This window comes from Dermacentor albipictus, chromosome 4, assembly GCF_038994185.2.
Source record: "Dermacentor albipictus isolate Rhodes 1998 colony chromosome 4, USDA_Dalb.pri_finalv2, whole genome shotgun sequence".
Lineage (NCBI taxonomy): Eukaryota > Metazoa > Arthropoda > Arachnida > Ixodida > Ixodidae > Dermacentor > Dermacentor albipictus.
In genome coordinates this window covers 113,232,570-113,244,744 of record NC_091824.1, presented here as the reverse complement: position 1 = coordinate 113,244,744, position 12,175 = coordinate 113,232,570, and the positions used below count along the sequence as shown (strand labels likewise).

Genomic DNA, 12,175 nt, shown 5'->3' with positions numbered 1-12,175 from the left:
CGACGTCTCTGGCCGACTGCAAAACGGTTGGCCCGACCTCGGTGCCTGATGGGGGCCAGTGTCAGGGATTGACACTGGCCCCACGTCTAGCGACCATCGGCAAGTGATTTTGCAATCATAAAATGCATTAATTTTTTCGTGCAGCAGTGTTCACAATTGCAAGTATTCTTTGTTCACTGAAATACTACGATACAGCAAAAGGACAGCGCTGGTCTGCTGTGAGAGTTTCCCATATTGCCCGGGAGGCTCTCTTTCAGCCGTTCACAGGTTCTTGTCTCTGAACGGTATAGCATCTGGCATTTCTCTGTCACCATCGAGAGTGAAGCTTGGATAGTTACAGTGCTCATACAAAATGAAACAAACGAACAAACAAATAATATAGTAATGAATAACTCTGTAAACCGTGCAGATGGTTTAGTGACATTTTTCACATTCGTGTGCAGGAGATCCCGATCGTGACACAGTCACAGACAAAAGGATTATTTTGTCGTTGCACATGCATGCAATAAACATATTTTGTGCAATTGAAGGGAAAATTAGTGTGTTCGACTTCTGCGACGTGATTCACGCTTTAGAGACGCCCAAGGAAAAATGACGACTGCAGGAAGGATTGATCTACTGACTTGGCTGAGAATATCATTGCAAAAAAAGTATACATCCAGGTAACGCAAGAAATGAATACAATACATGGTTGCACAAAACATTAAAAATAAATTATGGGATTTTACGTGCCAAAACCACTTTCTGATTATGAGACATGCCGTAGTGGAGGACTCCGGAAATTTAGACCACCTGGGGTTCTTCAACGTGCACCTAAATCTAGGTGCACGGGTGTTTTCGCATTTCGCCATCATCCAAATGCGGAAAGCGCTTGCGTCTCGTCCTTGTTACTTTGTGGTAGCATGTGTTCGCGCTGTTACAATTTTTATGTCAAGTATGCACCAACTCGCCCAGAAAGAAATTTGGACGAAATGCGGCCGCCATGGCCGGGATTCGATCCCGCGACCTCACAAACAAAATAGCACGTAAACTGCCACGAGACACATGTATAGTTATACATAACGTCGAGACTGCGGTTCCAAAGTATTACGCGTAATCTACGAAAATGCGACAACAGAAAAATTTAGGAACAAGTTACATATCGGCTGTCCACAGTGTTTCACGTACGTGTCTTTTTGTTAGATGTTCCTATATCTACTCTAGACCTCAAACGGAAACCTCCATCCATTCTAACCTGTAAAAATCATTCATTCTTACCTGCAATGCGCGAGACGTACCGTACAGTAGTGGATATTTACATTTGTTTGCTTTTATTGTTTTTTAATGTGTGGAAACAAAAGCGACTTCGAATTATTTATGACTTTTCCACAATGACAACCACACAAGCGTCTCACCTAATTTCTTCACCGAGTGGTGATAACGGTTCCGAGCGTAGCAGGTCATTCGCACAGTGTACTTCAATTTAACCAGTGTCGTTCCAGAGTTTCCTAGAGAAAAATAAGGAAAATACGTCACACTTACCAGACGAAAAAATAACGTTAGAATTATATACGTGAAAGTACTTCTCACATTTCCCATTCCCCACTCTCGAACGCTTGATCCGTTCTCATACAAAGTACCACACAACGTGAAATTAATATGCCACTTCCAAGTACGCATATCTTGCACTCCGAGACATGGAGGCTCCACTCCATGAAAAGGGCTTGCATTCTGCACTTTTACATTACTGCACTTTTCAACACCATTTGGGCTGCTGGATATCTTCCACTTGCATGGAGAGAAGTGATTGTGATTCCCATTCTGAAGCAAGGTAACGATCCTTCGTTGGCGTCAAGTTACCGCCCGATAGCCCTCAGAAGTTGCATTTGTAAGCTGTTTGAGAGACTGATTAATCGGCGACTCATACATTTCCTGGAATTAAACCAAATGCTTGATCCCTTTCAGTGTGGCTTCAGAGAAGGGCGGTCCACAACCGATCACCTTGTGCGCATCCAGGGAAACATTTGCCACGCCTTTCTACATAAACAATATTTCCTATCCGTATTCCTCGATATGGAGAAGGCGTACGACACAACGTGGCGCTCTGGAATCTTGAGAGACTTGTCCTAAATGGGCATCCGTGGCAATATGCTCGCCCTAATAGAAAGCTATTTGTCCAACCGTACATTCCGCGTGAAAGTGGGGAGTGTACTTTCACGTCCATTTATACAGGAAACTGGTGTACCCCAAGGAGGTGTGCTCAGCTGCACCCTCTTTATAGTTAAGATGAACACACTCCGCGCTTCATTACCACCAGCTATATTTTATTCTGTCTACGTAGATGACATACAAATAGGTTTCAAATCCTGCAACCTTACAGTATGCGAGAGGCAAGTACAACAGAGCTTGAACAAAGTGTCCAAATGGGCAGACGAAAACGGACTTAAAGTGAACCCCAGCATGAGTTCTTGCGTGCTTTTCACTAGAAACAAAGAGCTCATTGCAGGTCCCAGTATCGAAATGTATGGTCAGCGAATACCTGTGAACAAAGAGCACAAGTTCTTAGGCATCATACTTGGCTCTAAACTAACATTTATTCCATACATAAAGAATCTCAAAACCAAATGCTTGAAAACAATGAACTTACTGAAAGTTTTATCCCACAAAGCATGGGGCAGCGACAGGAAATGCTTAATGAATCTTTACAAGAGCCTCGTTCGATCACCGGCTGGACTACAGTGCTGTGATCTATCATTCAGCCACCCCGAGCGCGCTAAAGATGCTAGATCCGGTCCACCATCTAGGAATCCGACTGGCCACTGGCGCTTTCAGAACAAGTCCCATTCAAAGTTTGTATGTAGAATCAAATGAGTGGTCACTCCATCTACAGAGAACATACATCAGCCAAACATATTTTGTGAAAGTTGCCTCTAATCCTCAACAACCGTGTCTTAATACCGTTAATGATATGACATATGCTACACTATTTCGCAATCGTCCCTCCGTAAGACAGCCTTTCTCGCTGCGTCTGAGGGAGCTTAGTGAAGAAATGCATGTCCCACTCTTCGAGCTTCGCCTAATTTATCCAGCCAAGCTGCCACCTCCTTGGGAGTGGCAGCTGACACAATGCGATATATCTTTCACTCAAGTTACAAAGCACGATCCAGAGATTCAAATCCAAATGCATTTCCTGGAACTCCAGTACAAGTACGCCTGCACCGAGTTCTACACAGACGCATCGAAATCACGCGAGGGGGTGTCCTGTGCAGCCGTCGGCCCATCCTTCTCGGAATCCGATGTACTACATCCCGAAACAAGCATCTTTACGGCTGAGCCCTACGCACTATTGTCGGCTGTGAAGCATATCAGGAAATCAAAACTCCAGAAATCAGTTATATATACGGACTCCCTCAGTGTTGTAAAGGCCTTCATGTCATTCGTAAACCACAAAAATCCGGTAATTAATGAACTCCATTCCGTTTTGTGTAAAGCGTATATAGGTAATCAGCATGTCATTATATGCTGGGTGCCAGGTCATAGGGGCATCGAAGGTAATGTTCTGGCGGACCAGATGGCCATGTCAGTTGCATCGCATTCTGTCAATCCCACCGCTGCAGTCCCTGTTACAGACATGAAGCCCTTCTTACGGAGGAAACTGCGGAACTACTGGCAACACCTGTGGGACGCGGAAACAAGTAATAAGCTCCACGTGATAAAGCCACAGCTAGGATTCTGGCCTTCTGTAACAAAATCACGCCGAATAGATGTCCTATTCTGTCGTCTCAGAATAGGACACACATTTGGCACCCATAATTTTCTACTCACCGGAAACGACCCTCCAACCTGTGGTAGATGCGAGGAAAGGCTTACCGTCATCCACGTCCTCCTATAGAGGACGTCTGCGTGAGCAGGCGTTTGGTGTGTTTCAATTCGGCACCCCACATTGAACGACCACTGGTACTGGTGCCGAGTGCGCTTTACCCAGTGTGTACTGGACTCCCTCCAATAGTGCGCATTATGCAAATTTACGTAGGCATTTCTGCAAAAGTTGGCTTCACCTGCGCACATAATATTGCTCAAAAAGTCCGTAGACTCATCGGCTTTCCTGAGGACCCCAATTCGAGAAATCTAGACAATTATATGGGTCCCTATCTTCTGAGCATTGGTGCTGGTTAAGGTAATACGGGTGAATGGCCATCATTTAGAATCCTCCAAACTGATGACTTGGAAATAGGTACCTGGGCGGCCACGTCCCGTACGCTAGCTTTAAGGTTTGAGGCCATAAAACATCCGTGCGTAGGCTAGCACTCAAAGATTTAGTCCTCCGCCGGTGTTTTTCTTTTTTTTAACTGCCGGTTTGTCCCATGTTATCATAATAGGATAGTGGATGCGTTTGGTCTTCCGCAACACTTCCATGACTGGTATCTATTTTGCAGATCCCAAGTAAACGATCATGTTTACCTTCTGCTCATAGAGAAAGGCGTGGCGACTGGGACTAAACAAAACGCACCTTTAAACCTTTGCACTGACTTTGTCAATTCACTCTTGTGGGGTAGGTGCTGTAGCAAAAAATATATATCTGTGGGGAGCGGGGAGGGGGCTCAGCCCGAAGGGGGCTGAGCCTCCCCCCTCCCCCCGCACAAAACCTTCAGAGCCGGCTCGAGCCCCGGAGCACCCCCCCCCCCCTCCCCTTAGTCAGCGCCTATGTTATAGCCTATTGCTTAGTTTAAAAAGATAAAGTACTTCAACGATGCGGAAATTTGTTTCGTTTGTGCAATGTCTGGTGTTCTGAAAGCATCTTGAAAGTAACGAAATACCTTTCTTAACATTTCGTATTTTAGTGGGATAGTTGTTTGGAATTAGAACATTAAGTAAATGTTTGCATATATTGTTTAGTGTCCCATTTTAGATACTTAGAGCATTCTGTGCACGTCTGGTACACTTCTGCAGACGTACTGGTAGCTGACTTTTTCTGCCTGGCGCTGAGCAGTGCTGTGACGGTGGTCATCATCCGGGTGAACGCGGTACACACGCCAAGTCGCAACTAGCTCTTGAGGCCCTATCGCAAGATCAGCGACTGCATGCACCGCACGCTGGAGTTCTTCAGGGACCTCGCTGGCCTGTGACGCCCCCTCGACGCGCTCTTTGGTTAACTTCTTTGTTTGACTGCAGGCGTACACGCGCGCAGCTCCACTTTGTTTCCGTTCTGGTCACAAGCCGAGTCTTAAACGCGCACCATTCCAGGCCACAGCTAAGGGTATTTCGGTTTCCTTAAGTCTTAGTGCAAGGGAAGTCCGGCTTGCCTACTCACAAGGAGCGACTTTGAACACTGCTCGCAGAAATTTTATATTACTACGCGTCGACGGAACGATTTATAACTGTACGCGAGACAGGCATCAGCGAAGACCTCCGTGCATCGTCCATGGCTGCATGTTACAAGTCATCCATCCTTTGTGACTTTAACTTCGATTGTGCGTAAACATTAGCGATATGATTCCATGGAGATATGGGACTTCTTGTAAATGAATATTTGCGGACGGAACCATAGCACGTGAGCACGTGAGCAATAGGTGTGCAAACGTGGGGCAATAGCGCTAATAAACTAGAGTTGCTGCAAAAACGATGCGCACAGCACAAACAGGCAGGCGAGGTGTCAAAATTGGTACAATGGCCGTGTCACTTTTGCATGTTTACATTTAGCTGAGTCCACAATTAGCTGCTTAGTCGTTCAAAACATTTGATGTGTTAAATTTGAATAGAAGTGTCCGGCGAGGAGCCCGTGGCTCAGTCCCTCACTGCAGCTGAATATATTCTTTTCGAAGCGCACCATCGTGATCAAGGTACAACTTTCGGTGCATTTACTACTGATTTACCGGCGACGACTCCAAATGCAGCGAGCTAGTCGCACTATAGCGTGACTGTCGTTGGGAATTACTCTATTGTCAACATTGTCGAAACAGATATGCAGCCTCCGCCTCGGTGATTCCGTAGAATTTACGTTTCCGCAATTTCTATGACACTGGAAAAAATTGGTTGGTTTACACCGTAGTGAGGGACTCCGGAATTTTTGACCACCTGGGGTTCCTTAACGTTCACCTAAATCTAAGTACATGGGTGGTTTCGCACTTCCCCCCTATCGAAATGCGGCCGCCGTTGCAGGGATATAAATGTGGGAGATAGAAGTGGCATAAAGGAAGATAAAGTACCTCAAAAGACTGGCAAACGTTTTGGTAGATGGACTTGTCTGTGTCAAAGGCGGTTTGTCATCCTCGGCTCGTTAGCTCTAAAGAGTGAGTAAGGTTACGACGTCAGTGCGATCCTTGTCCGCGGCGGCTCGGTAAAAATATTTATGAGTTTCCAAAAGCAAATTTCTCGTGTCGACGTCTAGGATTGAGCATATTCGTGGTACACATAGCCGTTTATTGACTGGCTTATATAAATTATCGACTGTTCCTTTAATCGTTTATCTCAGTTACCAGAGTTGCCATAAACATTTCACGCGTGTCTTTAAAGTGCCAGACATTTCGCTGCAAGGTCGCTAAATTTCTGTCTAAAGCTTTTGTGAAGGTATTAATTGGCGGAAGCATTTTGAAACGCTGTAATATAAGCCTATGTGGCGTAAATTATTTACCGAAACGTATCACGTTTGTCTAAGCTTTGTGTAGGTGAGGAATAGACAGCTGCTTGACCAGCAATGTGTAGTGGGCCTTTAATTTGCTGCTATACTTTTCGAACGACGGACAATGATAGCTGATATTTATTGTTTACCTTCATATTCTGAGGTTACAAATGCAGCACGATTCAAACAAAAGCAAGCTATTTTTTTTCTAGCACGCAAAGGTACTTGATTCGCATAACCCCTGCAAATTGCCTATTTCTCGGCGTTTCTTATAGAAAACCTAAATTCTGCGGCATGCAAATAGACGAATGTTTAATATCATCATCATCACCTGAAAGCTCTTCACAGTATTGGTTTGTCCAAAAGCCATAAGACAGAGAAGCGGTGTTTTCAGACTGCCGTGAAGGAGCCTAGGTGCTCTAATATCTACCCCTTCAGACAGTCGATCTGTCTTCTTATTGTGACACTTCCTGCGTTCCAAATCTCTCATTAACAGTGACTGCTACTATTGCAGATGTCCACCACTCGAACGTATTTAGTGCTGAACACGAATCATTAAGATCCATTAAAATCGGTTTCGTAAATAAAAGACAACGAAATGATTTTTGTGAGCATATTGTGAATCCCGTGAAGGTCACTATGCAGTTAAGCACAGTGTGAAGGCCACAGACGTGAAAGATACTGTTGCTTCATGGTGACTGAGTCTATGCGTCGTACACCCGACCTAGGCCCCTTACATATAGCTTTTGAATAACAAAGTGCGTTTTAAAAGGCGATTTTCGAATCAGCTTTACTAACTTCCAAGTCTCTAAAGTGTTGCCAAACAGATAAGGGTCACTTAACCTGGCGACGAATTCGCTAAAGTGGCAACACCCATTGTCAGTTAAATGTACAGCAACTTTAGAAAGCAGAACTGCCCATATGGCGCTGAATAGATGTCCTTATTGTTAGTTCACCTACATTGTTAAAATGGCATTTACAAAAGGCAGAAGTTCCTTTAACTACTGGCTCCTCAGGCTCCCTATACAATAAAGAAACGCACCGCCATCAATCGGAATAGGCAGATCCGTAATGTGCACTGTAGAAACCTGAAATCTCCAAGCAACAGTAGCCCCGGACAGGGGGCCGGTATGAAATCTCTCTCTCTCTCTCTCTTCAAGCAACAGCGCACAAGATTTTCGGAGGGCCTGCTTGCCTGATCTGCCTGGATTAGCTGTAAACAGTCAGTCAGTCAGTTAGTCATGCAATAAATAAATAAATAAATAAATAAATAAATAAATAAATAAATAAATAAATCATTCAATCAATCAAAAATATCACGTAGCAGTTCTCACATATTGCGCGAATGAAAAAATGTCTGGCGCTATTAAACATGCGACGACGCCATGATGCCATGGCAACAATGTCAGGAAGTTTGCCAAGTAATTTACACGTATCATCTTACAACTTTTTAAAAGCTAGACTATAATCTCATGACCGACCTAAGTCTGTTTAATGCGAAAACGAGACACAAATTCCGTATTTTCTGCCATGAAAATTTACGATCGCGTACCAGCAACCCAGCTCCTGTCCTTACGCATTTCGCATCTGTTTCCAGTTTCTCACTTTAGTCGTCCTCTCATTTTTACACAGCCGTCAGCTACAGACGGGGCAACAACGCCGTTAACTTGCCTTCATTATGACTACGTGCTCGAATTTGTTCAAAGAGAAATAAGCATGTGCCGTTTCACGCAGTTTCGCATTTTTGATTGTATACATGTCGATTCTTGCGTTTATAATTCGTAATTCCTCCTTCGCGGTCATCCTTCTTTTTTTCTAATTCAGTTTGGTGAAACCGTTTGTGTCCCGCGATCTTGCAGTTTGTGTTCTGTACTTCGATAAGAGCATTCGTACTAGGTGTTGAAACGTTGACATGTTTTTATATGTTCCAGCAAAGAGACTCAGTACAAAAAAAAGGAAGTTTATTCGAAGCTGCGCCAGCTGCTAAAGGAAATAAAGCGCAACTTCTATGCAGACGGTAGTTTTCCTTTGAAACGCTACGTACAGGCATCAAGACAATAAATTAACTTTAACACTGTACAAGCGGCTAATGTTTCGCCTTGCTACGAATATTTTGTGCACAACACATTTGTCCAGTGTCACCGCTCCGGCCTCTCCCTGATGCCCACGGTGACATTCTTAGCATTCATAAGGCCGAGGCCTGGGAGGAACTTGAGCGGCACCTGCAAATAACAAAAGAGAAAAAAAAAGATGTCCGGGAACCATCGACGGTGATTGCCAGTGCAAGTGAATAGCCGAACGCCTCTGGAAAGCTATTCGTTTTACTGGAGGAGTGGTGCGACTGAAGGCGTATATATATATATATATTGCAGTCGGGATACTTGTGACGTTTGTTGTTTCATCGAGTATTTCATTACAGAACAGAGCCGTTAACCCAGCGCAACTGTAGCGATAGTGTAGGCGGCTACACATATAAGCCGATTCATCAGATGGGTGTTGTCTGTAGCGGCGCCTCCCATTTCTAAACGTTCGGATGCACCAAGGCAGCACTTGCGTCTCAAAAAGCTATGGACTCTTTTCATGCTTACGGACAAGACTTGCGAAGAGACTTCCGGTTAAGCCGTCTGGGAACAACACAAGTTGCAATAGCCTCAACATTTGTAGAACCCTGCAGCTGGGGGGGGGGGGGGGGGAGGGACGGCGGGGGAGGGGTGGTCCTTTAAAGGCCTGACCGGCAGTTGTAATACGCAGCCCGCAAACTGCATGAGCTCGCGGTCAAGTTTCTGCCAAGGAACATGCATAACCGCAAACGATAAAAATGGCTCGAAATAAGCGCCTAATCCACGTACATGTGGGGTCTATCAGCACTCACCTCTGTTTTCTCCGTGGGCACAAGCTGCACGCTATGTATGGAATGGAGCAGAGATAGTTTGACGGCCTGCAAGGCGAAGCGCATGCCTATGCAATTTCGAGGCCCGGCTCCGAAAGGCAGGTACGAGTACGGCCGTATGGAACCAACGTTTTCTTCACTGAACCTACATGCAAAAAAAAATAATAATTAATAAGCCAGCTTTAAAGGCATCGCGGAAGATAACCTGTCACGGAAGTTTAGTGACTGTGAACTTCTGCGGCGAAGCACGAGGTCGCGCGTTCGTATACAAACCGCCTGCATTGCGTTGGGGGCGTAATGCAAAAATGCTCATGTCCTACTTAGGCACAAGTCAAAGTTTTCCAGGCGCTCTAAATTACTCCAGAGCACAGACCAAGGCACCCCGCAGCCCACTGAGCAGCTTCGTTATTCGTAAAACACAATTATTGTGGATAATAAGCACGTCATAGAGATAAATTGACTGATACTTTACACACCAGTGACTCGAGCAGCGACATCGTACGCGCAAAACTATTCGATGACACTGACACAACGTACATCCGCGCGGCGAGATAATACGCATTGTATATTTTGCACATGTTCACTTGCGTCAAATGCGGGACTTCGCGTTGCATCATAACATTTCGCTATTGTGACATTTTCAATCAAATATTTAGTGCATTATACAGCAACGACCGAAGACGGCACGTGCAAGTAGTCGTCCTCACCTGTCGGGATCGAACGTCTCTGGACTGGGGAAAAACTCGGAGTCGTGATGCATAGAGTACACCGGTACGCCTATGACACATCCCTTGGGCACCCGGATTCCCGTATCACCAAGAACGTAGTCTTCGTGTGCCGACCTCTCGAGGCTGAAAAAAAATGAAGTATTTGCAAATATTGCACTATATAGATATTTATCCTTTACCGACACCTTAGTGGCTTCGAACAACAAGTTTGCATCAGAACTCGCAATCTCCCAGAGGCGCAGTGTGTTAACATGCTGGAATTGACATTCATGCTACCACGATCATGAAACTTATAAGACAAATATCTTCTTCTACGGCGTTCTTGTACTACCCCAGACGTTTATCAATGACTGCGCTATATGAGCACATACATGTCTTACTTTTATTGCGATACCAATTACACGGGCACTCCAAGCCCAGTTCAGCCGTCGGCGTTATGTTTCGCATCAAGGATGATAAAGGCTTCGCCGCGCGCCCTACGCTGTGCCAGTGAAGGCTTGCGAGAAGAGCTGACAATCGCGGCTCAACCTCGCCTGCACGAAAGAGTCGAAAGAGGCGAAAGCGAGGAAGAAGCGCGCCGTCTTCCGTCGTGCGCGAGACACCCCACGTTGCGAGGCACCGGGGAGAGGGGAACAGATGGGGGTGGGGGGAAGGGGTGTTCTACTCCGGCTGCAACCGTGCATGACGCGGCTGCGCACGGTCGCGCGGCTGTATATTGAGGGCGATCTGCGTTGGGGCAGAGTCTAGGTGCGCCGGCGGTTCGTATAGCTTTGTCCGTGCTATGTGTTCTCAGCGCTCACTTTGCGCTGAAGAGACAGACAGCGCGAATGTCACTTCGCTTGCTGCTGCTGCCGCGTTTCCTCACGCCGGCATTTTAAGCATGGAATGCTTTTAGCTCCCGCTGTCAGCGACCTTCGAGTGACCTTGAGCCATAAGCCTGAGCCGTTATCTGGGCAAGTTGCGAGAACAAAACGAAATCATCCGGGCAGCCAGTCAAAACTAAAAGAAATGCGGTCTCTGGCCCTCAACTCTTTGTACGAGGCCGTGTTACATACGCTAGTTACTGCCCAAACAAGTGAGAAAAAAATTATGCGTCCGAGCTCTTCCTCATATTTGTTCAGAATATCACTCAAGCTGTAACTTGTAGCATGAAGCTGAAGCTTTATTTGTCATTTCCAATAGCATAGCAACGCTCAAAAGGCAGATACAGGGCACCATGCACTTTATTGTCATCTTTTTGTGCTGAACGCTGAACGCCAGTGCACTGGCGTGCGTGACGCCTCCCTCAGGCGCTTCTACCCGCCGAAGTGGCTTAGCGGTTATGGTGTTGCGCTGCTAAACACGAGGTCGCGGGATCGAATCCTGGCCCCGGCGGCCGTTTGCATTTCGATGGAGGCTAAATGCAAAAACGCCCGTGTGCCGTCTATTGGGAGCACATTAGAGATTCCCTGGTGGTGAAAATTAATCCGGAGTCCCTCACTACGGTGTGCCTCATAATAAAGCCGTGGGTCTGGCATGTAAAACCCCAGAATTCAATTCATTCTTCTTCTAGCTGGGCAATGGGCTCTGTCTCCCCGGCGTCTCTCGCTGCCTGTCGCGCGACCTTCAGCCGGTTTTCTTCTGGCTGGGTAGCGTCCATATAGACCAGTGCACAGTACGGCGTGGTGCGGTTTGTGTGCCGTCACGAACATGCACTACAACCAATTTCAAGATTGTGACTAGTATCATCTCCAACCAATCTGCTTTGCCGGTTGCCATTTCATGGTCATCGAGTCAGATGTGTTCATGTTTGCTAGTGCGCGTGACACCATGCTTGCTAATTTAGTTAGTGTACCTATGTTCGCAAGTTTATACGGCCGATGAACCTACTATCTTCACTTCGTATAGCTGTCCATTAATTTGCTATCGCAATCGATGCTTCGCTTTTCGGGCTAAACTGCCACTTTTTTTTAATGGCAC

General features: G+C 46.0%; 1 protein-coding gene across 7 annotated transcripts in view; it reads right to left on the bottom strand.

The window, feature by feature from the left end:
- The window catches only part of LOC139059270 (cytochrome P450 3A8-like), a 92,646-nt gene that overhangs the window by 23,947 nt on the left and 56,524 nt on the right, over positions 1-12,175 (bottom strand). For 5 of the 7 annotated variants that reach the window (XM_070537465.1, XM_070537467.1, XM_070537466.1 and 2 more), the window contains 3 exons: positions 10,196-10,339; positions 9,471-9,633; positions 8,543-8,820 (listed from right to left, as the gene is read on the bottom strand). In XM_070537465.1, coding sequence (XP_070393566.1) covers positions 8,737-8,820; positions 9,471-9,633; positions 10,196-10,339 — 391 coding nt within the window. In that variant the 3' untranslated portion in view covers positions 8,543-8,736. Of the gene's footprint in view, positions 1-1,394; positions 1,488-7,640; positions 7,812-8,542; positions 8,821-9,470; positions 9,634-10,195; positions 10,340-12,175 lie in introns of those variants that run through there. The other 2 variants (XR_011514036.1, XR_011514037.1) reach the window with 1 other exon arrangement.